This window comes from Phascolarctos cinereus, unplaced genomic scaffold (assembly GCF_003287225.1).
Source record: "Phascolarctos cinereus isolate Bilbo 61053 unplaced genomic scaffold, phaCin_HiC Scaffold_4;HRSCAF=312, whole genome shotgun sequence".
Taxonomy (NCBI): domain Eukaryota; kingdom Metazoa; phylum Chordata; class Mammalia; order Diprotodontia; family Phascolarctidae; genus Phascolarctos; species Phascolarctos cinereus.
In genome coordinates this window covers 447935906-447962214 of record NW_027555847.1, presented here as the reverse complement: position 1 = coordinate 447962214, position 26309 = coordinate 447935906, and the positions used below count along the sequence as shown (strand labels likewise).

At 35.4% G+C, this 26309-nt stretch overlaps 1 protein-coding gene and 1 long non-coding RNA gene across 3 annotated transcripts in view; one reads left to right on the top strand and one right to left on the bottom strand.

Annotated features, from left to right (window-relative positions):
• The window catches only part of LOC110214689 (uncharacterized), a 129801-nt gene extending 118672 nt beyond the window's left edge, over positions 1 to 11129 (top strand). For both annotated transcript variants that reach the window (XR_013486202.1, XR_013486203.1), the window contains exons 5-6: positions 7143 to 7238; positions 9959 to 11129. This is a non-coding gene — a long non-coding RNA (uncharacterized LOC110214689). The remainder of the gene's footprint in view (positions 1 to 7142; positions 7239 to 9958) is intronic.
• Positions 11130 to 12586: 1457 nt separating this feature from the next.
• LOC110214750 (fatty acid-binding protein 12-like) lies at positions 12587 to 24716 on the bottom strand. Its single transcript, XM_020995792.2, has 4 exons — positions 24644 to 24716; positions 14296 to 14468; positions 13209 to 13310; positions 12587 to 12781 (listed from the first exon to the last, which is right to left on the bottom strand). Exons 1-4 carry the CDS (start codon positions 24714 to 24716, stop codon positions 12731 to 12733), a joined length of 399 nt encoding a protein of 132 aa, XP_020851451.1. The 3' UTR covers positions 12587 to 12730.
• Between the last annotated feature and the right edge of the window lie 1593 nt (positions 24717 to 26309).

Genomic DNA, 26309 nt, shown 5'->3' with positions numbered 1-26309 from the left:
CTAATCAAATATTCTGTCCTCCTAATTCCCAAGTGATAAATAGATTATATTCCAAAAATGTATTCAAATCAATTCAATATTCTTTTATTAAGGGCTTACCATAAGCCAGCCATTGTGCTAAGTATTTGGAGATAAAAAGACAAAAGCTAAAGTCCCTGCCCCATAGGAGCTTACATTCTTTTGGGGGGTGAGTCCAGGAAAGAAACAATGGTTAAACAGATAAGCAATGTTTGTGGTAGGGGCAGCTAGGTGATACAGCTGATACAGTGCCAGGCCTGAAGTCAGGAAGACTCATCTTCCTGAGCTCAAATCCACCCTCACTTACTAGCTATGCGACCCTGGGCAAGTCACTTAACCCTGTTTGCCTCAGTTTCCTCATGTGTAGCATGAACTGGAGAAAGAAATATCAAACCACTCCAGTATCTTCAAAATGTATGAAAGATGGTATAGGAGGGCTAGCTTGGGAGTAAAAAATTTGGTAAGTTGGTGCAGTGAATAGAGTGCTGGCCATGGAGTCAGGAGGACCTGAGTTCAAATCCGACCTTAGACACATAACAGTCACCAGCTGTGTGACTCTGAGCAAATCACTTAACCCTAATTGCCTCACTAAAAAAAAAAATGGTAAATTTAGCAAATTGTTCACCATATAGATAATCTGCATGAGGGTAATTTCAGGCTGATGATAAATACAATTTATCCTTTGTGTAGATACAGAAAACACTTTTTGTCAGTCACCAATGCATTGCACGATTTTGATAATGAAGCTAAAACTAAAGGTGATCAACATGGAATGATTTTGCAGCACTGTTATTATTATGTAAACTTAATAAAAAACATCACATGCCATTTAAATGACAATGAAAAACCACAAGTAATTTACATACAATTTCTCAGCCAAATCTACAACCAAATTCTCAAAAAGGAACAGAGGAATATTTGTGGGGCTCTTTAGATTTTTGTTCAATGATAAGAGGGCTAATGCTTTAAATTTGAACCCCACAGTCTAACATAGTATCTTATAGGTACTTGATTTTCAAGTATTGCAAGGCACCCAATAAAGAACTTGTTGACCATGCTGTCATCCATAACAGGCATGAATCATCACTGGCATAGTCAAAATTTTGATACTGATTAAAATGTTTTATTATTACATTCTGTTAAATTGAAGTAGACTCCAATCCTATTAAAGAGTACAGGAAAGAAATCATTCAGGAACTTGGATGCATAATTTAACAGCCCAGCCACTGTCAAGCATTGCTTTAAATAAGCTTTGATAAAAGCTCACGATCCTTTTGCACTCAACGTGAAATGCAAAAAGATTCTGGATGTTGCCTAATGAGTATTTTCTAAATATGAAATTATTTGAACATGTGACATCTCCATCCTTTAGTAATGTACTTTAGAACAACTACGAGGGGGATTGGCCTTTTCAAATCATTGGTCATTGGTACAGAAAGCAGTGGTGAAAGTTAATCTCATTAGCCAACTTGATTTAATTAGATGTACTGTGTGATTTTAACAGCATCTTTTCACATTTTCATAGAAATTAATTGTAACAATAATCATACCTTTTATAGAAGAAAGGAGAAAAAAATAAAGATAGAAGGTACCTCATTAGAGTTGGATCTGACGTAAGTCACACTTGGTATGCAAATGCAGTTTGCCTAAAAATACCATAATAGTAACGTAGGGCAACATTTAAAAAATAGATAAATGCTAAGCTGAAAAAAAAATACAAAATAAGAACACGGATTACTGAAGTTAACAAAACTGGCAATGAAACAAAATGATACTAATGAAAGGGAAAAAATTAAAATAGTACAAACAGCTTTTTAAAAAATGCCACATAGTAATAAAACAAATTCCAGGCAAATATCCTATTATGAAACAAAACAATCTTCCTACACACTTTTTTGCCACTCTAAGAACCCAAGATACTTAATTTGTAATACTCTTCTGCACTTATTACTTTAGAAATTTGCTTTTAATAAAAGATATAATGTTTTACCAAAAGGCTTGCTCAAGCACATATTAATGAAAAAGTACCAAATAAATGCACAAAGCCATCATAACATTTGAAAACTAGGAGGATGAAAACTCAAAGTCTATGAAGCTTACAAAAAAAGACAACAGTGAGCTTTGTTTTTAACTACCACACCATTATCAGCATATGTAATATTCCAATAGCATGTAATAATTGGAAGGATATTATTCACTGATCTTGTTACAAAGTCACTTGTTTCCATTCAATAAAATTCAAAGTATGCTTTAAAAAATGTTTCCAAACTTCAGCTGACTCAGTATTTTTCCCCATGATTAGAAACCATTCAAACAGCAAAATTCCAGGTAATTGTTAGAAACCTGTTTACAATCAAGATGATAAACACCAATGGAAAAAGCTAGACAAAAAAAAGAAAGAAAGAAAGAAAGAAAGAAAGAAAGAAAGAAAGAAAGAAAGAAAGAAAGAAAGAAAGAAAGAAAGAAAGAAAGAAAGAAAGAAAGAAAGAAAGAAAGAAAAAGAGTTTACATAAAATACCTTTGAAAATTTCAACACATTTAAACTTCTAGAGTTCGTATTAGCCTCATAGCATTACTGGTACAGGTAAAATTCATTTATCATGAACTCTTATTTGCTGACTTCCTTAGGAGATCTCTTTGCATATATCTGACAAACCTCTTTCATTTCCTAAGTTCCCTCTCTCAGGCCCTTATCTTCATAGATAACCATGTAGAGATGGAACAATTTTAAAAGTAACTCCCACGTGTCATTGCTGCATAAGCCAAATGATGCAAACACACACACGTGTGATATGTATTAAATGCTAACCCTCCAAACAAAATAGAGTGCATCAGGTTGTAGGCTGTTCCAGGCTTCAGTCCAACTGTGCATTTTCCCTTATTATCCATGGACTACACATTGGCACATTGGAGACAAGAAAAATTAATATGAAATATAATATTACCTTCTCTGTCAAAAGGCAATCCTGACAGTGAGAGAAGTCCCCCTCCCTCTAAACAATCCTAGTAATGTCTTTGAATTCCTGCTCTTGAGGCTCAATTAGGTTGGATGGTGGGCCCCCAGCCTGGAATCTCTTTATCCTATAAATAGAGAATGTCTTGGTCTAGCCACAGCTACCAAATATCCTTGCCTCTTTCATTAAGATTTATGGTGAGTTAGATCATGAAGAGCAAAACAACCAAAATAAAGTGGTCTTTCTTGCTTGGATTGCCAAGGGCAGATGGGGCCTCATGACCAGGCTTTGCTCCTCATATGACACCTCAACCTCTTTTTCTTCCTGAAAGTATAAACACTTTTCTGTAAGTTCACTTGGTTGACATCCATGTACTCAGATACTTGGTTGACCCAGGCTCTTGAGACCTCTTTATCTCAATTAAAGATGCCTTTTTCCTTCACTTATGAGTTTGATTTATTTCAGTACTAACATTAATGGTGGCAACAGTGAGATTCACCAGAGATTATGTATGCCATAGTCCTCGGAGTGAGCTTTTAGACGCCCTGGTACCAACACAGGCCCCTTATGCCCAGTCCCCAAGGCCCCTCCCATTGAACCAGCAAATGCCTAGTCCTGCTTGAATCTAGACTCCCATCATTTTTGGCTGAGTTGCCTCTTTAATCGAGAATACTGGTAAGGACCCATGGAAATCCAGGGTCCATTTATCTGGACCATTAAGGCCAATACTGTTTGCCTGCTTGCAAGTTCTAGGATCTGATCTCAAAACCTGCTAGCCATGGTGAGGGTCCTCTGGTAAAGATAAAATTAATTATTTAAAGATAACCCTCAATAAGGCAGGGCCAAAAATTCAAACACCCTGGATGGGAATCCTTTATTCAGAGGCTGTTAGAAGCCATTAAGAGGGAAATGGAATCCAGGCCTTCAACCTTCAAAGAAAATACTAAAAAACTCAAAATTTAAAAGGAGGATAAATCTAAAACATTTCTCCCCAGAAAAGATGTGAAAGACATGAGTGAGGCACTTGAGAACCTGAATAATCTATATTTCTAAAGTACATAGGTTCCAGAATTTGACCTAAAAAAGAACTTTCTTGTGTACATACCAAATTATTTTTAAGGAAGCCTTTTGTCTATCTTTGTGGAGTGTTAAGTATAATATTTGTATCTATTGTGAAAAATGATTAATTTGTGTTTTAGAGATTCAAAACCACCAGCCTTCTGTCCAAAGTTCTTCAGAAGGACATTATTGATAATGAGATTGCACTGAATCTTCTTATCCTGGTCAAATTCCAACCCAGAAAAAATAAAATAAATAAATAAATGAAATTTAAAAACAAACAAATAAACAAACTCCAACCCAGGCCCGAATTGATTTTATCCTACTCAGGCTTAGCTGGAGAAAGATTTCTTCTGTCTAGATAGCCCAAAGTTTGAGGTAGTGTTTCCTCTGTCCAGATGGCGGGTGATACCAGCCCCTGTTGACCTAGATTAAGTGATTTAAGTCACCTACTCAAGACCTCATTTTAATATAACCCACCTTCCAGTGTTTTGACCAATCAGAGTTGATTGGGATCCCTTGGGAGCACCTGCACTTCCTAGGACATATAACCCTGTACCCCCAAATCCCAAATAGAGCCAATTCTGAACTGGTCCCCATAGACCGGGGCCCAGTTTTGGACCAACTCCCATGCAATGCATGTCAAGCCAGCTTGAGAGAAATTAAACCATGGACACACACACCCTAATTTCATTTGTCTGTCTCTTAGAACTGATTGTAATTTATTGGTGTTTGATAGTATGTGTGTTTGACTGGAGACAGCTAGTAACCCAAACTGAGAGTAGAATCCTTTTCCTGAAGCCACTGTCACATACTTGTGAGTGTTTTCTGTTTGTCCAGTGTCTCAAAGTTGTTGGTCTGTTTCTGTGCTTTTCTGTGAGGTTTTCTGTGCCTGTGTTTGTGAGGTTCCCTGAATCTGTATGATTGCAGTTGTATGTGCAGAGCTTAAAAGGAAAGACTTTGCCAGCAAATCTGTATGTCTGGTTAATCACTCTGGTAAGCTCTAAGTTTTCAAAAAGACCCTTCTTCTCCCTTTATTTACTGAACTGTGGCCAGGTTTGGGAATGTAAGGATTGGATTAACATTCTTTAGAATTGTCTTAAGGGAAATAAGAACACCTCTTCACCAAAATAGCAAGTTCAAGGTTTTACAGCTACAAGAGAAAGGTAGTCTTACTGATGTAAGAAAAAAGTAAGCTTGTAAGAAGTATTAGAAAATCTAATTGTACAAATTAAAGTGAAGTAGGAATCAATTTAGGAATAATTTTTGAATTAGTATGTGTTTTGAACTTAGAAATTTTGCTGTAAATTGTATGAGACTCCTACTCATTTTTATAATAGATTCAGATTATTTTACAGCTAAGGAGGGAGGGGATCTTTAAATATAGCCCCTCTATTCCTGCCTTCCATTAGCTTGTAAACTGGGGAGGTCTAATATGTGTCCTCTATCTTTAATTCTTACAGGGCAGACCACCCACATCTCAATTGAGATAAATTGTTAGCCTCCCACCCACACTAGGCCAACATAGACCCTTGGGAAAGAATTTTGGGCACTCTAGAGACCAAGTTAGAAACTGAACTGAAAGATTTAAGCCTCGGTCAGTTAAAGAATTTTTACACACAATGGGAGCTAAGAATAGCAAGTATTACCTGCACCTATTTGTTAAAAACATTTTCTGTAACCAGTACCCTAGTTGGTAGAGTATGCCTACTGAGCACATCAGATACATTGCTTTATACACTTTCTATGAAGAAAGGAAAGGCAGGAGAAAGGAGAAGAGGGGCAGGAATTAGAGAAAGATCAGCCCCAGCCCCAGTTACTCTTCAGGTGTTCTCTTCATCCTCTTTTCCCACCAGTTTTAGAAGATTGAGTAACTATCTTTCTATTGATAAGGTATCCAGTAGAAACATAACAAATGCTAACTAACTGAAAGTGAGTGAGGAAAGAATTTTTTTTTTAACTCAGAGAAGCATCACCTAGAGGGTAAGTTCTCTTCCTGCTCTTAAGGTTAAAACATTAATTGAAAAATTATCTCAAATCCTAAAAGTTTGTAAATTCAGGTTTAATTGGATTCCAAAACCAAAGTTTGTAAATTATGTTCAATTTAAATCTAGGGAACTGTCTAGCTATGAGATTCTGTTTCCTAACATTGCCCACCCCAATATCTGACATCAGGGTAATGTGTTTAAAACTGCAAACTAAGGTGTCTTTGTCCTTTAAGGCAAACTTTGATCAATGATTCTCCATAGTGGCCTTAAATACAATCAATTTAGAATTTCAGTAACTTATGTTTAAAATGTATGTTACCATTATAAAGGCTGTTTGCATAAGAAATGGTAAAAGGGGGAGCTAGGTGGCAGTGGATAGAGAGAGCATGGGCCCTGGAGTCAGGAGGACCTGAATTCAAATCCCACCTCAGACCAAATACTTGATGCATACTAGCTGTGTGACCCTGGGCAAGTCACTTAACCCCAACTGCTTAAAAATTTTTAAAACTTTTTAAAAAGTTGGTAAAAATTGAAAAGTACAACTCTCCTGATTACTATAAAGTATTAACTCTAGATTCTGAAAAGTAAAAAGTAAACAGAAAAAGAGAAGACAGTAAGTATGATTAATTTGGAAAAATGTTTCAAGTTGATCTTTGAAAGCAACATAAACAGACCCTGATGGTTAACTGGGCAGGCGAGCCTTTTGTAACCTGTTAACAGGACTGGGCGATTCCCCAGAACCCCATGCCTATGCTTCAACAGGAACATAAGCCACTGTGGGCCTCCCAAAAGTTTTTGTAATTACTAGGAACATATTAATGGATTTTTAAAAAAAAACTAATCAAGCAATGCAGTACAATTGTGATAGGTAAATCAATGAAGAAAATTACCTGGGTTGAAATTAACCCAGATTGGGAAAGTAAGATTGTAGTAAATCATGAAGTTTAAAAATAATATGTGCTATTCTGTTCTTGTTGAGTTACAATGCTGTCACTGGGTGGTCCTTCTTCAGAAAAGTTACTTGCAAAACAGAAGGTATTATTTGTTTTAAAGCTTTTGCAAATAAAGGCTTTGAAAATGTTTTCTTACAAAAAAAATAATAATATGTGCTAAACTTATGCAGGAAATATTCAACAGAATGCATACGGTGGTGACTCTAGCTTCAGTCAGTTTGTAGTCGGCTGCGTTTGGTTTGACAGGATGCATTTGCTGTGTAAAGGTGGGTTGGTCACATGACTTCTCTGAGTCCTAGCTTTCTTGTTTCTAAAATAAGGGTAAAAACATTGGTACAATTCTACAGTGTGAAATGTGAAGAAAACACCTTTAAAAACTTTAAGCACTATCTAAATGCTATGATTGTCATTAGCAAATGTCAGAATCATAAAAAAAATAACTAGGAAAGTTCTGGCACTTAATAACTACTTTCCTTAAAAAGGTTCAAATAATAGGAATTATGATTGTCATGAATAAAACTGGTAAAGTGAAGGTTTTCTAGGAATCTGCTCCCAAAGTTCAATACTGTGCCCATTACTTGGATTGTGTGGACATTTTACCTTCCATTCTACAGAGTGGAAAAAGCACCAGCCTTGGGATCAAAAGAAGTAAAGTCCAGTACTAGCTCCCATCCTAACTAGCTTTGTGACCCTGGGCAAGTCACTCAGCATTGGAACAGGGAAAAAATTGAAGATCTTATAGTCAGAAGACCTGCGTTTGACTCCCAGTTCTGCTGCTGAGTAGCTATGAAACCAGGGTCAAATTGCTTTACATCTCTGGGCCTCAGTTTCCTCATGGATAAATAAGTGAAGAAAGCACTTCAGCACTTACTTTGTGCCAAGCACTGTGCTAAGTGCTAGGGATAAAAAGACAAAAATAAAGACAATCTTCATCCTCCAGAAATTTACATTCTCATGGAGGAAACAAGCGGTGTGTTCTGAGCCAGACCAAACCAATTTAAATGTACAGGGATTTTCTGAGCAGTAATGCCGTTCATTGCCTTAAAAGAATCTGAGCTTGGGAAAATTTGAAGATTGGTACTGAAAAGCATGAATCTCAGGTTGAAGCTTTAGATCAGATATGTTTACAGATATTCCATCCGCTAAAAAAACAATCAATTAAATGTTCTTCCTAGTAATATGTTACTAGAAAATATCATTCAGCACGTGAACTTAAATCTTTTATCAGACAAAAAAAAATGATGAAAGCTTTTTAATCATGCTGATTTTTTAGAACCAACTACTTGGCCTAATGAAGAACTAACTATTCATGGACAGTTGGTGAAAAAAATTATATAATGTAAGTGAAATTTTAAAATGATATTGATTGGAATAGAATTTTGTAGATAATATATTGAATCAATGTTCCAATCCCTGTAACTATACAAATAGTGTTACTTTAAATGATTGTGGCTTTAATAATGAATATTTGAAGGTGAACTTCATTTCGTTTTTCACCAATGATGTTAATACAGTTCTGGAAAGAAAGTCTGGAGTTGCTATAAAAGAAAATTTTCCTAAAATCATCATTTGGCACTGTTTAAAAAATGGGTCACAATTACTCCTTGACGATTCCATACCCAAAATAAAACAAGTTAATCATTTGAAATATTTCTGGATATTACATTTGTCACCAATCTAATAAAAATAAAACCAAGTGAAAAGCGTAGTTAAAGAACTTGAAATTGAAATACTCAATTTGTTTGAGTACTGGGACCGAGATGGACAGTGTATAATTTATTGGCCGCTACGGCTGTGTAGTGCCAAGGTCCTCCCTCATACATGCATTTTTCTCATTATTCTTTGTAATTCTGGTTTGGTTAAAAGATTAGCTAATATTAATTTCTTGGAAGACCTTACTTTAATGATTAATATTCTTGAAGAATTTTCATTACTCTTAATTACGTTTTAGTTAAGATCAACTAACATTCAGAAAGCACAAAAATTAATCAAGTGCACCATATGAGCTTGGGAAAATTTAAAGATTGGTACTAGAAAGCATGAATCTCAAGTTGAAGCTTTAGGTCAAATATGTTTATAGATATTCCACTTAATAAAAAATAATCAATTAAATGTTCTTCCTAGAAATATGTTACTAGAAAATATCATTCAGCTCATGAACTTTTATCTTTTATCAAATAGAAAAAAATGGTGAAAGCATTTTTAATCATGCTGATTTTTAGAACCAACTGCTTGGCCTAATGAAGAACTAACTATTCATGGAGAGCTGGTGGGAAAAAATATATATATAATTTAAGTGAAATTTTAAAATGAGGTTGATCTGAATAGTTTTCAGAATTTTGTAGATAATACTAAAGAATCAATGTTCCCATCCCTGTAACTACAAATAGCATTAAGATAGTTAGCCCTATTATAATCAGCAGTGTTGAAGCTGAGTGGTTTTAGTTTAATGAATATAAATTGTACCCAGATGAGAAATAATTTATCAATAAATCTCAATTAGATTTAATGACAACAAATTTATTGGGAAAACAGTAGATTGGAATGTAACTCCATTTATCAAATCATGGTTGGATTGCAACCATAGGTTAGTAATGGATACAAGAATTCAGAAAAATATCAACAAAAGCATTCTGTTGAGAATCAGTTAGCTATATGGAATTTAAAAGAAAGGGTACTGTATATTTGATTATTATTTGTAAAATGTGTTCTACACAAATAATGCAATGAATAAAGCGTGAGGTCTGGAGTCAGGAAGACCTGAGTCCAAATTTGGCTTCATACACCTACTAAATGTGCAACCCTGGGCAAACCATTTAACCTCTGTTTAACCTCAGTTTCCTCAACTATAAAATGGGAATTGTAGTAACATGTACTTCCCAGGGTTGTTTTGAGGATTAAATGAAATAATATTTGTAAAGTGCTTAGCATAGTAACTAGCATGTAGTAGGCCCTTATTAATGTTTATATCCTTTCCCTGTGGCAGAAGTGAAGTGTGATCACTTTCCAGGAGCGACAGAGGGAGGCCGCCAGCCAGAAGCTACTCCAGGATATGGTCTCTGGCATGCACAAGGGCATTTGTTGAAGAGATGGTGGAGGAGATGGTAGTAGAGGAAAGACCTTTATGAGAGGGATAATACCACTTACACTACCTTACCTTACCTTACCAAGCTGCTATGTTTAAAATAACAAATGTGAGCTAGTATTTATACATTTAAAATAATGAATAATAATAATAATTGACATTAATACATGAAGGTTTATAAGCACTTTCCCCATAATAAACCCATGAGGTTAATAGTGATTATTATTACTCCTATTTCATAGATAAGGAAATTGAGGCTCAGAAAGGTAACTGACTTGTGAATGGTTAGGATGTCTGTGAACTGGAATTAAAAACCATGCTTCCTAACTCCAAACTCAGTAATCTTTGTACATACCTTACAGTTTATTTTAACCAAGATTCTTACCTTTAGTTTCAAGGACATTCATCGAACTTCTCTGCATCCACCATTTTAAAATAGTGTTATTGTTACTTTTGTATTTATGCCAGTTGTTATTCCTTAGCACTCCCACTCTATTAAACCTTTGTAAGAACAATAATAAAAAATGGACAAAGTTAATAGCCACAGCAATTACATACGACCTTGTGTACTTCATTCCACATCTAAGGCTCTCATCTCTCTACTGAGAGGGAGAAGATAGGTTTCTCTACTTACGCTCTAGGACCAAGATTTTCTAAACTCACATTTGACCTTATTGTTAACCACTTATCAACCAATATCTTCTGTCCCACTCCTTCTTCTTACAGGCAAATTTTCTTACGGCATTTCTTTGACATTCCTTTGAATCATTTCAGACTCGACTTGGAGCTTTCATTCAGGCTATGTCCTTCCACTCCAACGTCAGAACTCTTGAAACCAATCCAGCTCCTCTCGCAATTCTACCCCAAATTATTAGAAGGAAGGTGACTGTTTTTCCCTCAGCACACCATGGAAAAGGACTCACTCATACCACTGCCTAATGACAGAAATATATTGTATCTTTCTGCAATGTCTGAGTGTTCATTTTTGTGACTATACCTATCCTTCAAAATGGATTTGTTTTCTTTTGTTTTGTTTTCCAATAAATTTTAATTTTGACACGGTGTAACTATAGCTTGTGCCTGTACACCTGAAGGTCTTTTTTAGATTACATGTTCCTAGGGGGCAGAAATACTGTTCCTTAATCTCTCTGGAAATCAAAAGTGATGGAATCTTTCTTTTCTCTTTTCTCAAAAAATAATGGCATCTCCTTCAAGTCATGCACAGCAGCAGATTAGAGTAGTAATTGAAGGAGATTGGATGTAGGAAAGAATAAAAGGGAATGTAAAAGGGAAGCAGTGACACTGAAGAAAGAAGTAGGACTCTGGAAGTTTTGATGTATTTTTGCACAACAGAGACAATATTGAAAATTACCAAAAAAAAAAAAACAGACAAAATTTTCCAAACACATTTTGGGAGAGTCTTTGAGGAGCCCAGTTACTCTGGAATAAGAGAAGGGGAGGGCTGTCAGCCTCAGTATGCATGTGGGGCTGAATCAAGAAATGTTCAAGACAAGGAATACAGGATCAAAAACAGACAGAGATAACCAGTACCTTTAAGGAAAAATAGAGGCTTGTCCTTGAAGCCACCAATGGGGGCTTAGATTAGATTCCAGTCTTGTACAAGGTGTGAGACATTAATAAAAAAATATATATATGCAGAACAATGATTAAAGAGCTATATACATTAATCATGAAAACAATTTGATACTGGCTAAGAAATAGAATGATGGATCAGTGAAATAGATTAGGTGCACAATATACAGTAGTAAATGACCATAGTAATATGGTGTTTGATAAACCCAAAGATTCAGTCTTTTGGGTCAGGAACTCACCATTTGACAAAAGTTGCTGGAAAGCAGTTTGGCATAAACAAGGTGTAAACCAACATCTCACACTGTATACCAAAATACGGTCAAAATGGATAAATGATGTCCTAAGTAAATTAGAGGAGCATGGAAAAATTTACCTGTCACCTGTGGATAAGTGAAGAGTTTATGACTGAAACAAGAGTTAGGATTGCTACTCACTTGTAAAATGAAAGATTTGACTTAGTTGATCTTGAAAGCTGTTTCTGCACATAAAATTCAATTTTTCAAAAAGAATAGAAGAACTGAGGTTCTCTCCTCCTTTGTTACCTTTTATTACTAGTGGTTATGATTTTTTTCCCCTCAAAATATTCTTGGATCTTGTATAACTATCAGTTCATGAATATAATTTTGAAAGTCTTCCTTACTTCCCTTTATATACCTCTAGTATGTTTTCTTACAAGACTGTGTCTCCACTTGTTGAAAAAGAAATCAGCCTTACTTTTCTATTCTGCTTCAGGTTATATTGAATTTTCCTGGCTGACAAAGGACTCCTTTAGAAAACATTCTGATGCTTTCCCCAAGGGTCAGACTAATCAAAGTTGAAATTACTCTAGCATAATGTTTTTTCCATTTGTCCTGAGCTAAAGGAGGTTATAGCAGCCTGGCTTCTGCTTTATTTATAACCATTCAAAATACTTCCTTGACTATAGGGAAATCTGACATGGTAACCAAAGTTGTTAAGTTTTGTTCAGCGTTGAAGTGACATTAATTGTCATGACATTTTGCTTTGGAGTTTTATTGAAATGCCCCCAGAAGTGTGGGTGTCATTGTTTCATGTTTGTGCTTGGCTTGAGACTGAGTTTCTTCATACTTTCTCATATGTTTGAGTACAGGTAATGTCATTCATGGCACTTTCCTAAAAAAAAAGATATTTTAAAAATAAATATGTGTATATATAAATAAATATTCACACTTGAAAAAAAAAACTAGACCTATAATTCAGGAAAGGCAACTCCTTGTCTATAATTTATAGTCTTTACCTGGGGTCACTGAGTCAGTGTGGCAGAGGCAGGACTTGAACCTATTAAGTGGGATCACAGACACACACACACACACACACACACACACACACACACACATACACACTACATTGCTATGTAGAACAGACAACTCTTATTTATTTACTTAACAACCAAAATTATTTTTCTCACCCCTCAAAACTCTATTGTTCATATAAATCTCCCACAAAGGAAAACAGTATTTTTCTTTATTATTTTAGAAAGATATGTTCCATAGAGACTTGATTCATATTTTCACCATATTTGGCACAGAAAAGAACTTACCACCACCATTTTCCCATCCACCAGCTTTCTCTTTATGGTAGTCTCTTTGCCATCCCAAATCTGCACATGAGTCAATGAGCCACTGTCCAAGGGTACAATGCTCTGAAGACAATACAAAATGCTAGCCACTCAGTCCAGAGTATCCTACAGACCTCAAATCCTAGTCATCTGCTATAAATTCTCTAGGGTTTTACGTAGGTTACAATCAAGACATGATAAACTTACTAGATAATTATTTTGAATAAACAAAGGGAATTCTCAAAATTCTTGTATTCCATTAAGGACATTTTGGGGGAGGTAAATTAGGGCAGAGTAATCCTTGATAACTAAGGTAAAGTATAGTTTGATATTTTAAGATATAAGTAGCTTTAAATTTATAACTCCCATCCCCAGAGCTAACATAATGGGGAGAAAATAAGATCTTAGATCCAAAAGGGATATTGGAGACAATCTAGTTCAACTTCATCATTTTACAGATGAAGAGACTGAGGTCCAGACATTCAGTGAATTACATAGCGCTTTACAGACAGTAAGTGACAGAGGCTAGATTTGCATCTAGTTCCTTTAACTCCAATGCCAGTACAATTTCCATTGTACCATTCTGCCTCTCATAGTCACATGTCCCACTTTTCCCCATCACAAAATCATTAAAGTTAAAGTCTTTAGCCTCTTTTGCTCTCCAAATTATGCAATTATGTCAGGCTTGAGAGCTCCCACATTTAAATTCTATTCTTATTGAGATGTTATAATTTCATATTAATTACATGTTAAATAATATTATAGCATGTTATATGATGTACATATATCTCAGAGCATACTGTTCCACAATCTTGTGCCTTCAACCAAGGTTATTTATCAACTCATTCTATTCCGTATAATTCTGGGAATAGACAGCTGCTGCAAAATAGCAGATAAAAGAATATGAATACAATTGTCTTAGAATTAGAATCTGGACCATTTTTAGAACAGTAGTTAGTATTAATAGTTTGTCTTCTTAATTGACTACTTAATTGTCCACTTAATGGACTACTGTGTATTTTTGTTATATTTGTTCAAGAGTCTTTAAGAAGAAAGTTTTTGACCTCACCTTAGTTTTTCGCTCATCTGGTGTGGTTTCTTCAAATGCCTCTCCCAGCTTAAAAGAGATTTCATCATTTTTAAAGATGCTTTTGGTCTTGATGATAATCAAGTCCCCTTTTGCACTGATGGTCAGAACAGGTTTGGCCAGACTGCTCAGCTTCCTGCTAGCTAATCCTATTCCTAGAAACCAAACAAAAGGAGCCATGCCCAGTATTGTTGTTGACTAGTAAGGATTCTCTTGAGCTGCCCAACATCTTATTATCAGAGAGTTATTCTTTAAATGGCTGGATCTCATTGGTTATGCCTAAAGAGCTTTCATCTTTCAGACTGCCAAATATCAAAATGTAGTAGTTCCACTACTCCAGAAGAGGAAATAATGTCTCTGATTGACCTGAGAAAATGTTGTCAGTTAGCTTCCAAACCCCTAAAACCTTCATGAATGTTCTTAGGATGCAAAGACTATGTATGTCACACACATCACTGGCATCCTGAACTTACATGGTTGACTTTTTGAAAGTAAATGTAGAATCCTTCATAAAGACCCTGCTAATACTTCATTGCGACCTGGAAGTGATCTTTTGGTTTCAAAGGATATATGCCAATGAAGCATAAGCTCAGGCAGATCATTCCCAAGCAGAAAAGACTTAGAATATCATCTTGGCAGTGGGATATGTATTCTGATCAAGAACTCATCCAGGTAAGTTTGGAGAGACTCCCTGCCATGAGCTTGGCCACTAGTTCTTGGATCATAGCTCTTTTATCATTAAATTAATAAAAATCCAAAGTGCCCTCAATTTTGCATAATACCTTTCCATTTCTGCAGCGATCATGGTGGAGTACAGAAATGTTGAAAGCTGATCAGAGACTACCAAAATCCTATAATTTTTGGACTATCTACAAATACTAATCTAACTATTAATACTTTAAAATGTGAGTTTTTATTCAATCATAAATAATTTGATACATTACCGGAGGAGATGAACCATCTTCAAAATGACACTCACTATAAATAAAATCAGAAGATGTAAAGAAATTGAAGATAAATGGAAAAATGGCTTTCAGGTTCTCCTCAAGGAAACAAATTAAGGAGTGGGTAGAATAATCACGTGATGAGGATAAAGAAATAGAGGAACTCTACAAAGAACTTAAGAAGACCATTGGCCTCATTTCTAAAATATGTAGAGAATTAACTCAAATTTATAAGAATACAAGTCATTCCCCAACTGATAAACTGTCAAAGGATACGAGTAGGCAGTTTTCAGATCAAGAAATTAAAGCCATCCATAGTCATGAGAAAATGCTCTAAATCACTATTGATTAGAGAGATGCAAATCAAAAAAACTCTGAGGTACCACATCACACCTATCAGACTAGCCAACATGACAAAACAGGAAAGTGATAAATGTTGGAGAAGATATGGGAAAATTGGAACACTAATACATTATTGGTGGAGTTGTAAAATGATCCAACCATTTTGGAGAGCAATTTGGAACTATGCCCAAAGGGCTATAAAAATGTGCATACCCTTTGACCCAGCAATAGAACTTCTAGAGCTGTATCCCAAAGAGATCATACAAATGGGAAAAAGACCCATATGTACAAAAATATTTATAGCAGCTCTTTTTGTGGCAGTAAAGAATTGGAAATTGAGAGGATGCCCATCAATTGGGGAATGGCTGAACAAGTTCTGGTATATGAATGTAATAGAATACTATTGTGCTATAAGAAATGATGAGCAGGCAGACTTCAGAAAAACCTGGAAGGACTTGCATGGATTGATGCTGAGTGAAGTGAGCAGAATCTGGAGAATGTCATACACAGTAACAGCTATGTTGTGCAATGACTAATGTTGATAGACTTAGCCCTTCTCAGCAATGCAAGGATCTAAGACATCTCCAAAGGTCTCATGATGGAAAATGCTATCCACATCTAAAGAAAAAACTATGGAGTTTGAATGCAGATCTAAGCATACTATTTGCTATTTTTTCTTCTGTTTTGTTTTCTCTTTCTTGTAGTTCTTCCTATTGGTTCTAATTCTTCCTTACAACATCACCAATGTGAAAATATGTTTAATGGGAATGTATATATGTAGCCTATATCAGATTGAGTGACATCTTTGGGAGGGAAAGGGGAAGGAGGGAGAGAAAAATTTTAAGCTCAAAAGCTTATGGAAGTAATTGTTGATAAATCAAAATAAATTAATGAAAGTGTCAAAAAAAAAAGAGACCCTTGAAACAAAATCAAAATATACTGTGATAATCAGTGACTTTATTGTGAAAATGGGTGCAGGGGAGAATGGCAAAAAAAAAATGCTGAGAATAAAGTAATGAAAGAGGCCTAAGGCTTGTAGATTATTTAAGAACCTCATATATGTATTTCATGAATACTTTCTTCAAGAAAAAAGTCAGAAAGTATTAGAAGTTTCAAATAGAAAAAAAAATTGCCCCCTCCCATAGAAAATGAAATTGATTATTTTAACAGACAGGGACCAACTAGTTACCGAAGTGGTAAAATTTTCAGAATTAGTTGTCTCTGGTCGGTCAAATCATCTACTGATTAAAGGAAATTTTTGATATTAACACCAAATTAGAAGGATAAATATGAGAAAAATACTGTTCATCTACAACAGCTCTAATTTGACCTATATTAATAAGCTCTGAAAAATGGAAGATGAATAAAAATACATTGACTTAAATTATTTACATTTTAAAGGGAAGTTTGACCTGCATAAATAATTGCCATAGTAAGGAAGCCAACAGAGTCCCGAAACTTCCCAAAGCTGGCAGATTGTTCTCCTTTTCAAGTAGAAAGACACAGAAGCTAAGGAAAACCTTAGTGTACAATTCAAGTTCATTTGCAAAATATTATTGAAGAATACAACAGAAGATTATGAGTGGTAAAAAGAAATGAAAAGGAAAATTAGCATCTAGAATGCTTGGCATGAGACTCAATTAAGCCAAAGCATTCTAAGGTAAAACTAGAAGGAAGAAAACAAATAGATGTGAAACAGAACAGATTTGCCAGCATTCCTATAGTGACCTATTCTTATCAATAATGACAGTGAAACTTATACATTGACAATAACACCTCAATACCTGATGTCCTCTGTGAGGAAGTGGGAATGGAGTTCAAAATAATGAAATTAGGATGTGTCAAACTTAACCAAATACATGAGAAATTCATGCTAAAGACACCACCATCTTAAAAGCATTCAAAGGTGAATTTTCAAGGTCTTAAAGGGGAGAAAACTTCAAAAGAAAATAGCATGGAGAATTCAGGAAACATATCACGTAACAGAGTGTTGAAGAGAGATTTCAGACAGCTGAGCATCTTCTGAATCTCTCTGTCAAAAGCAGAGCAGCTAATAACTTATTGACTTTCTGTAATGATAATTTCATCCTTAAAAATACAGAGGAAGAAGGTCAGGGCAGGGTCAAAATGTCAGAGTAGCAGGAAGCAATATAAAATACTCCCCCCAAAATACTCCTCCAGACAGATCTGCAAAATGCAACAGATATAATCTTGATGAAGAAATCCAGAAAAAGTCACAATTTCTCATTTTTCTAGCCCACGTCAGCAAAGAAAAAGAGCTGGTACAGAGTTTGTAATGTGCATAGCACTGCGACGCTCAGGGGGAAACTATAAACAAGGCAAGAGGAAATTCCAGACTCATACAAGGGTGCTACCACACCTATGCTGGGGCACTAATTGGGAGTCAAGTGCCAAGTGGCAGCTTTTTTTTACTACTCGGATAAAAGATCCAGAGCAGCTTGAGAAGGGAACCTGTGCTTGTTCCCTATCTGTTTCCAGACCTAGACAGTGGGCCTAAAAAGGAGGAAGTCCAAAAGCAAGTGGTAGCAGTGTGGCACAGACCCTGGGAATAGAGTGAGTGAGGTCTTACTGCTAGCATCTAGCCCAGCCTTCAGAAGAATAATCAGGGCACAAATCCCAGACCAAGGAGCAGCCTAAAATTCTATCACTCTGATCCAGCAGAGCTTTTCAAATTAATAGGAGCTGAATCCAGCAGCAGTCAACAGTTGCTCAGACCCAAACTCAGTTCAGAAACCTGCAGAGTTCTGGCCAGGGAGGGTGGCAATCAACTTGCCCTGTAACACACCACTTTAAAAGAACTGAAAGATATTGGCCTCCACCCAATTTCTGCCAGACTGATTTCCAGTTTTCCCAACAATTTTTACCAAATAATGAATTCTTATGCCAAAATCTTAAGTTTTTACATGTAAAACAAAAGGTTACTCTATGTATTTGCTGCTGTAAATTGTATGTCTACTCTCTTCTATTGATCTATCTTTCTATTTCTTAGCCAGTACCAGAGAGTTTTGATAATTACTGCCTTGTAATATAGTTTAAGATCTGGTACTGCTAAACCTCCTTCCTTTACATTTTTTTTTCATTAGTTCCTTTGATATTCTTGACCTTTTGCTTCTCCAAATGAATGTTGTTATTTTTTTCTAATTCAATAAAATAAACTTCTGGTTATTTGATTGGGATGGCATTGAGTATATAAGTTAGTTTAGGTAAAATTGTCATTTTTATTATATTGGCCCTTTCTACCCATGAACAATTATTATTTTTCCAATTATTTAAATCTGATTTTATTTGTATAACTTTTTTTATAATTTTGTTTATATAGTTCATGAGTTTGTTTTAGCAGGTATTTTATACTGTCTAGAGTTATTTTAAATGGGATATCTGTTACTATCTCTTCTTGTAGGGTTTTGTTTGTGATATATTAGAATGCTGATGATTTGTGTGAATTTGTTTTATACTCTGCTACTTTGCTAAAATTGTTATTTCTTTCAACTAACTTTTTAACTGAGTCTTTGGGATCTTCCAAGTTTATCATCACATTGTTTGCAAAAAGAGGTCATTTTATTTCCTCCCTCTATTCTGATTCCTTCTATTTCTTTTTATTCTCTTTTTGCTATGGCTGTATTTTCAATACAATATTGAATAATATTGCCTGAACAAGTTATGGTATATGATTGTGATTGAATACTACTGTGCTATAAGAAATAATGAGCTCGATGATCTTAGAAAAACATGAATAGACTTGCGCAAAATAATGGAGAGTGAAATGAACAGAACCAAGAGAATATTGTGTACAGCAACAGCAATAGTTTTAAGAACAACTTTGAGTAATTAATTAATTTTGACTATTATAAATACCCAAATTAACTGCAAAAGACATATGAAGGCAGATGCTATCTACATCCAGAGAAAGAACTTATAAATAGAAGTATGTATAGAATGATTTACAAGCATTTCCATAACATAGTACAACAAAAAAGATGGTAGAACATGAAAGCACAAATCTACTGTACACAACTTGCTATTTCTTTTAAATATACAACAAAATTATTACATAAATTTCTTTTTTGTCTTCCATTCTCCCCCACCCCCCACCCTAGAGATGGCTACCATAAGGTGCAGATAGCATCTTTCTTCAAATGTCCTTTATAGTTAATTTGGGTATTTATAATAGTCAAAATGACCTAGTCACTGAAAGTCATTCTTAAAACAATATTGCTGTTACTGTATATAATGTTCTCTTGGTTCTGCTCATTTTGCTCTTCATTATTATACGCAGCTCTATGTTTTTCTAAAATGACTGAGTTCATCTTTTGTGTGTGTGTGTGTGTGTGTGTGTGTGTGTGTGTGTGTGTGTGTGAGGCAATCAGGGTAAGTGACTTGCCATGGGTCACACAGCTACTAAGTGTCAAGTGTCTGAGGCCAGATTTGAACTCAGGTCCTCCTGACTCCAGGGCTGGTGCTCTATCTACTACACCACCTACCTGCCCCAAGTTCATCATTTCTGAATGCATAGTAGTATTGTATCACAATCATATATCACACCTTGTTCAGCCGTTCCCCAGTTGATGGGCATCCCTGCAGTTTCCAGTTCTTTGCACCACAAAGAGAACTGCCATAAACATTTTAGAACAATAGGTTCTTTTCCTTTTCCCCTAATTATCTTCAGAAATAGACCAAGTGGTGGTATTGAATTGAATTTAATAATTTTTTTAAAAGAAAGCGCTGAAAGCTTATAGATCCTCAGCCTGTCCCTGGATCATAGAATAGCACAACATTTAATACCCCAAGAAAGTAGCAACAGGACCAGCCCAGACCTTCCCTCCAGAAGTGAGGCAGAGCCCAGCACTAACACATAAGTCTGAAGTCAGAAGTAAGATGGTGGAATAATTAAACAAAAAAAGAAACACACCATAAAGAATTATCCTGGTGGCAAGGAAGCTCAAGACACAAATCTAAAAGGAGAGAATGACCCCAAAATATCTATGAGCAATACCTTAGAGAAAAACACAGCTTGGGCATAAACTTAAGTGGAATTCTCTGGAGAGATGAAGGAAGATTTTTTTAAGAGTTTAAAATGTTTTTGTCAATGAAATGAGAACTGTTGAAGAAAAAATGGAAAAGAAATTAAAACTGTGGAAGAAAGAATTAGCAAGGAAATTAGCAGCTTAGCATAAGACGTACAAAACCCTGTTCAAGCAACAAACTCACAGAAAATAAAAATGAACCAAACAAGCCAATGATTCAATGAAACAACAAGAAATATTAAAATAAAGTCAAAAGAGTGAAAAAATAGAAAAAAATGTAAGGTATCTGATAGCAAAAAGAATTTACCTGAAAAATAGATCAAGGAGAAAAGAATTTAAGAATCATTGTACTACCTAAGTGACATGACCAAAAATAAAAGCCTAGATGTCCTACTTCAAGAAATCTTGAAACTGCACAGATCTCATAGAACCAGAAGGCAAAGTAAAGATAGAAAAAAAAATACGCTAATCACCTCCTAAAAGAAACCCCAAAATGAAAACTCCCAGGAACATCATAGCTCAAAATCTAAACCTTCAAGGTTAAAATAAAACATTGCAAGCAACCTGAAAGACAAAATTCAAGTACCAAGGAACCACAATCAGGATCAAACATAATTTATCAGCCAATGGAAAGCTTGAAATACCATCTTCCAAAAGGTAAAGAATATGAGCTTGCAGCCAAGAATAACTGAGCCAGCAAAACTGAGTTTAATCCCATAGGAGTAAAAATGTATCTTTAGGAAGTTTGGAAGTAGGGAGGGTTTGCAGGGAAAGATAACGAGTTCAGTTTTGGACATTCTGAGTTTAAAATGTCTAGAGGGTGTCCAGTTCAAGATGTCTAATAGATGGTTGCATATGTGAGACTGGATCAAGTATACCTAGAGGACAAATACACTTGAGGTGATGCAATTATGAGAGTGCTAAGGGATCAATATGCAATCTCAAGGAGAGAAAGATATCAAGGATGCAGGGAAATTTTCAGATTTTATTGATAATACCAAATAAGTTCTCACCTACAGAAAATCTTTGTGGGAATTATCTATACACAAATCGAAGGTATGTTCAGTGAGTGTGTAAGTAGGGAACAAGCAGGCTTTTACAAACAATACTGAACAGGGATCACATCTTTACCATTTCCCAGATGACTGAAAGATTTAGAGATTATAAGATCCCATCATACTCATTGTTTACTGATTATAAAAAAAAAACCATTTGATTCAACAAAGCAAACTGCCACAAATGATTCCTTTTTTAATATGATATTTCTTATCCACACATTGAAATAATTCAAGAGTCTTTGAGAAACATAAAAAAATCCTTTTAAAAAACCCTCTTGATCATAACTATTAGGCAAAGAATAAAATAGAAGATGTATGGTTGCCAGCAGGCATTCATAGCTATGATGAAAGAGATCCAGCATACACCCCAAGTGAAGGGGGATTCTCTATGGATAATGAGATCCTATAGATGTTCTATGAGAGTGGCATTGTGCTGGTTGCGTCACTTTGGAATTCTACAGAGTTATGGAACATTTTTGAGCCTCCTGGAAGAGCATAGTAATCACTCAAAAGTGTCTGATCTGACTATTCACACAATAAATCACAAGTGAATGAAGAATATCCATTGCCCAGATTTTGACAAGCATTTGTATAAACAAGTATAGAACCTAGCATGTCCATCAGTATAAATATCCTGGACAAATAGTACAGATAGACAATGAGTTAAGCAGAGGTAGGAGAGCAGATGATATTACCTTCCATAAATTGCAAAGCTCCTTTAGGTGACCCCAAACTCACCATGAAAACAAAGGCCCATCTTTTTAAAGCAACATTCTACTGGTGTTACTGTGTGGCTGCAAGACACAGAGTACAACAGTATCTGAAGAATTAAATATGAATATAGAATGAGAGCACTATAGTGGTGGCTCTTAGTGGGCATAAGCAGGCTGCAATATGTAATAAGTGAAGAACTTGGAAGAACAAGAGCAAAAGATTCTAGTCACATGGAGAGGGCAAAGGATGACATGATGGACAACCAGAGTATTCCACTGTTACCCTCATAATGATGGTAGAGAGCAAGGTAGGCTTCCAGCACACTGGATAGACCCCTTGTGTTTGGTGACCTTTTGAGAAGACGTAAATAACAGTCTCATATAATGAAAAAACATGGAGGAGTTGTGGCCTGCATTGTAGGAGGGGACTCCTAAAACAAGATCACAGATCTGTTTGAGTATTAATCAATGGATTGTTCATTTAGTAAAAGGAAGAAATAACTTACTGGATGGTATTGGTATAGGTGTCAACCCTATGTTAAAAAGTAATGCCATAGCCTGATGTGAATGGATGTCTGCATACCGAGGTATTCATATGCCCAAGGAAAATTCTAAAGAAGTGCTGAAAAACACTCACAGTTGAAAAACAAAGTCTGATGGGAAGTCAGAATGGCTCTTGAAACCAGGGAAGTAAAAAAGTATTCATTCAACCTTGGGATAATTGTACTGGATAATCCACCTCCTAGAACATAAGATATCTTCCTCCTGTTCTCTAGGGAAGACATAATGCTTCTCTCTGGACATCTCAGACGACCATCTAATAACTTTCTGGAATAAAGTCATATTATACTGACACATCCTTTGACTTTGCACGAGCACACTCTGCCCATACAGCCAGACCTAAAACTGAGACATATAGCATTCCAGGAATCACCTAGGATTTCTTTTCTGATATCATCTGACAACCTAATGTCATTCCATACTCTTTCTATGTCCTTGCACTATATTGTAGTATATTCCGACTCAGATCATATCCCAAGTTGAAATGGAGCTTCCTGTATCTAAATCTAGAGAATGGGATAGATTATTCCCTGAAGTTTTAGACCTATAAAAAGAAACATTGAAAATAGTCAATAATTGTGAAATACCTTTCAAGCTTAATTTAGAATCTTATTGAATTTTTTAAATTTAACAAACAATTGCTTGCTCTGTCCAAGGTGCTGTTCCTATCTATATTAATTTAATTTGATTTTTTTGTTGTTGTTCAGTTGTGTCCAACTCCTTGTGATCCCATTTGGGCCTTTCTTGGCAAAGATGCAGAAGTGGTTCACCATTTCCTTCTCAGCTCATTTTACAGATGAGGAAACTGAGGCAAACAGGGTTAAGTGACTTGCCCAGAGAGCCAAACAGTAAGTATTTGAAGCCAGATTAGAATTCAGGAAGATGAGTCTTTTCTGATGCTCTATCTGCTGCACCATCTAGCTGCCCAATTTGATTTTTATTTCAAAATATTTCAGGATGAAAAGGGATTAAGTAGGCAAAAAATTTCTTTAGAAAAATTTCATTTCTTTACATGTTAATATAAATAAATTAGATCTCTTATATCCCGGAAATAATGATGGTTCTAAATTACATATACTGTTCTTGATTAAACTTAATGTATATTAGGAAAAGATGAAAAGCTCTTCCCTTTTAAGATTTGTTTAAGAATTAGAATGCCTCTCCATGCTATTATATGTGTTCACTAAAAACCTGGGCAAAGTCTGTGAGAAAAGATAAGCTGGGGAATTGCTATTACATGGTCCACATTTTGAAACCACATTATCACAAGGTCCGTTTTAAGGTCTAAATTATTTCTGCCTTCTCTGAACTCCAGTGTAATTACTGTCTGCATGGTTAATTTGAAAATTAATCATTCAGTGCCTTGTGAAATCTCTTCTATTATTGTCTCAGCTCTTTAAATCATTTATTGTTATTCAATTTTCTCTTTTCTTTTTTCTCCAGCAAAATTGTTCAGAGCAAGGACCTTCTACTTGTTGGTAATCCCAACAGGGACTAGGACAGTATCTTATACATAATAAATATTCAATAATATGCTTTTGTTATTACTGAGAAATGAGAATTTACAAATTCAAGATGAATCCAAATTTTAAGTATGCATAGCACTATGTTACAGTGGACCCTACCTCCAATAAATTTGATATCAGACACAATAAAACTTGGCTCACCCAGTTGTTTCATATATTCATCAAAATTTTCACAAGAAGTTGATTTCCATGTTCCCAGGAGATGATCAACCATTTAGTTAGAGAACAAGTTGATTCTTAAAAAGGGGGGAAAAGATATTAAACTCTATTATGTCAATAGAATAATCATTATCAAAAGATATGTTCTGATCCATTATGATTCTGCTCTGAATTAGTGTTACCAAGGAGAAAATGGGGCAAACCTCACTGTGTACATATTTGACTTTTCTCATACCAGCTGAAACAGAAGAATTATCTGCAAATAGGAAGTAGTTATTAAAATTTTAGCCAGGGGCAGCTAGGTGGTACAGTGGATAGAGCACTGGCCCTGAATTCAGGAGGACCTGAGTTCAAATCCAGCCTCAGACATATAACACTTACCAGCTGTGTGACCCTGGGCAAGTCATTTAACCCCATTGCTTAGCCAAAAAAAAAATTTTTTTTAAATAAAATAAAATTGTAGCCAGACTAATGTAGAAACAAGTCTTTCCAAGAATAAATGCTGCTTTTTCACAAGTCTCAAGGATCAATATTGTGAATATCACACATTGTCTTGTACTTGCTGATATTGTACAAGGTACAATAGCCAAGGGGCAGGTAGGTGGTGCAGTGGATAGAGCACCGGCCCTGAAGTCAGGAGGACCTGAGTTCAAATCTGGCCTCAGACCAAAATTTGACATTTACTAGCTGTATGACCCTGGGCAAGTCACTTAACCCCAATTGCCTTTTAAAAAAAAAAAGAAAAGAAAAAGAAAGAAAAAGATACAATAGCCAAAAACAGAGAAAGCCAGGGGGAAGTACCAGGGCCATTTAATGCTATCGTAAATGGCCCTATACATACCTAAATAAAATACCCTCTGAAAGCATCAATTGGTAGTCCAGGGTGGGTGGGAGGTTGGGAGGAGAGGGGAGAGAAAGAATCACAAGTCAGAACTATATAGCAGTGTGGGAAAATTCCATGATATGGGGTTAGTAGATACATGGTGACAACATTCTCCAAACCAAAAGTCAGGAAATATTATCTGACAAAGAATATTCTTTTTAAAAAAAAGCTTCATTATAAGCAGTTTCTTTCCCAAATCAGGACTCTTCCAGGAAATCTAGAGCATATGGTCATTGTACCTCCTTCTTACAGGGTGTATTATTTTATTACAGTTTAGCATAATGTGATGTTCTTAATGGTCTTGAGCTACCAAAAAAACAAAAAAGATCATGTTCAGTGTACTCTAAATTGAGGCAGCACCATATTTAAAACCATCCAAAATGGTTCTGATAGCATTTTTATAGTAAAGGGCCAATCTTCATTTTTATAAAAAAAAATTCCCTTAAAAGAACTGCACTCTTCAGCTACGAAAGATAAATGCAATATTATAATTACTGTCTTTGATATGTTTATCAGATTGATTTTTAACATAGCATACTTTGTTTTCCATTTGGAAGGAAATTAGCAAATTCTAATTATCTAATGGAAATTATCTATGAAATATTCATCAACTGATGACATTTAGAAGAATGTTTGCTCTACAGTCATATTGTTGGAGAAGGGAAAGATTCAACTTTGACAATCTACATTTGATTGTTCCAAGGACTGGTGGCAGCTTGTCAAAACTTATGGCTTCTCTTTGTTTTTCTCAAGGTTGTCTGTCTT

What these genes read in the sequence shown, in the direction of transcription:
- LOC110214750 (XM_020995792.2), bottom strand. Translation starts at nt 24,716, where the DNA reads ATGGTTGATCATCTCCTGGGAACATGGAAATCAACTTCTTGTGAAAAT. An exon ending in TGAATATATGAAACAACTGG is followed by an intron (nt 14,469 to 24,643) that starts GTGAGCCAAGTT and finishes TTTGGTTTCTAG; the next exon opens with GAATAGGATTAGCTAGCAGG. An exon ending in TGGATGGGAAAATGGTGGTG is followed by an intron (nt 12,782 to 13,208) that starts GTAAGTTCTTTT and finishes CTTTTTTTTTAG; the next exon opens with GAAAGTGCCATGAATGACAT.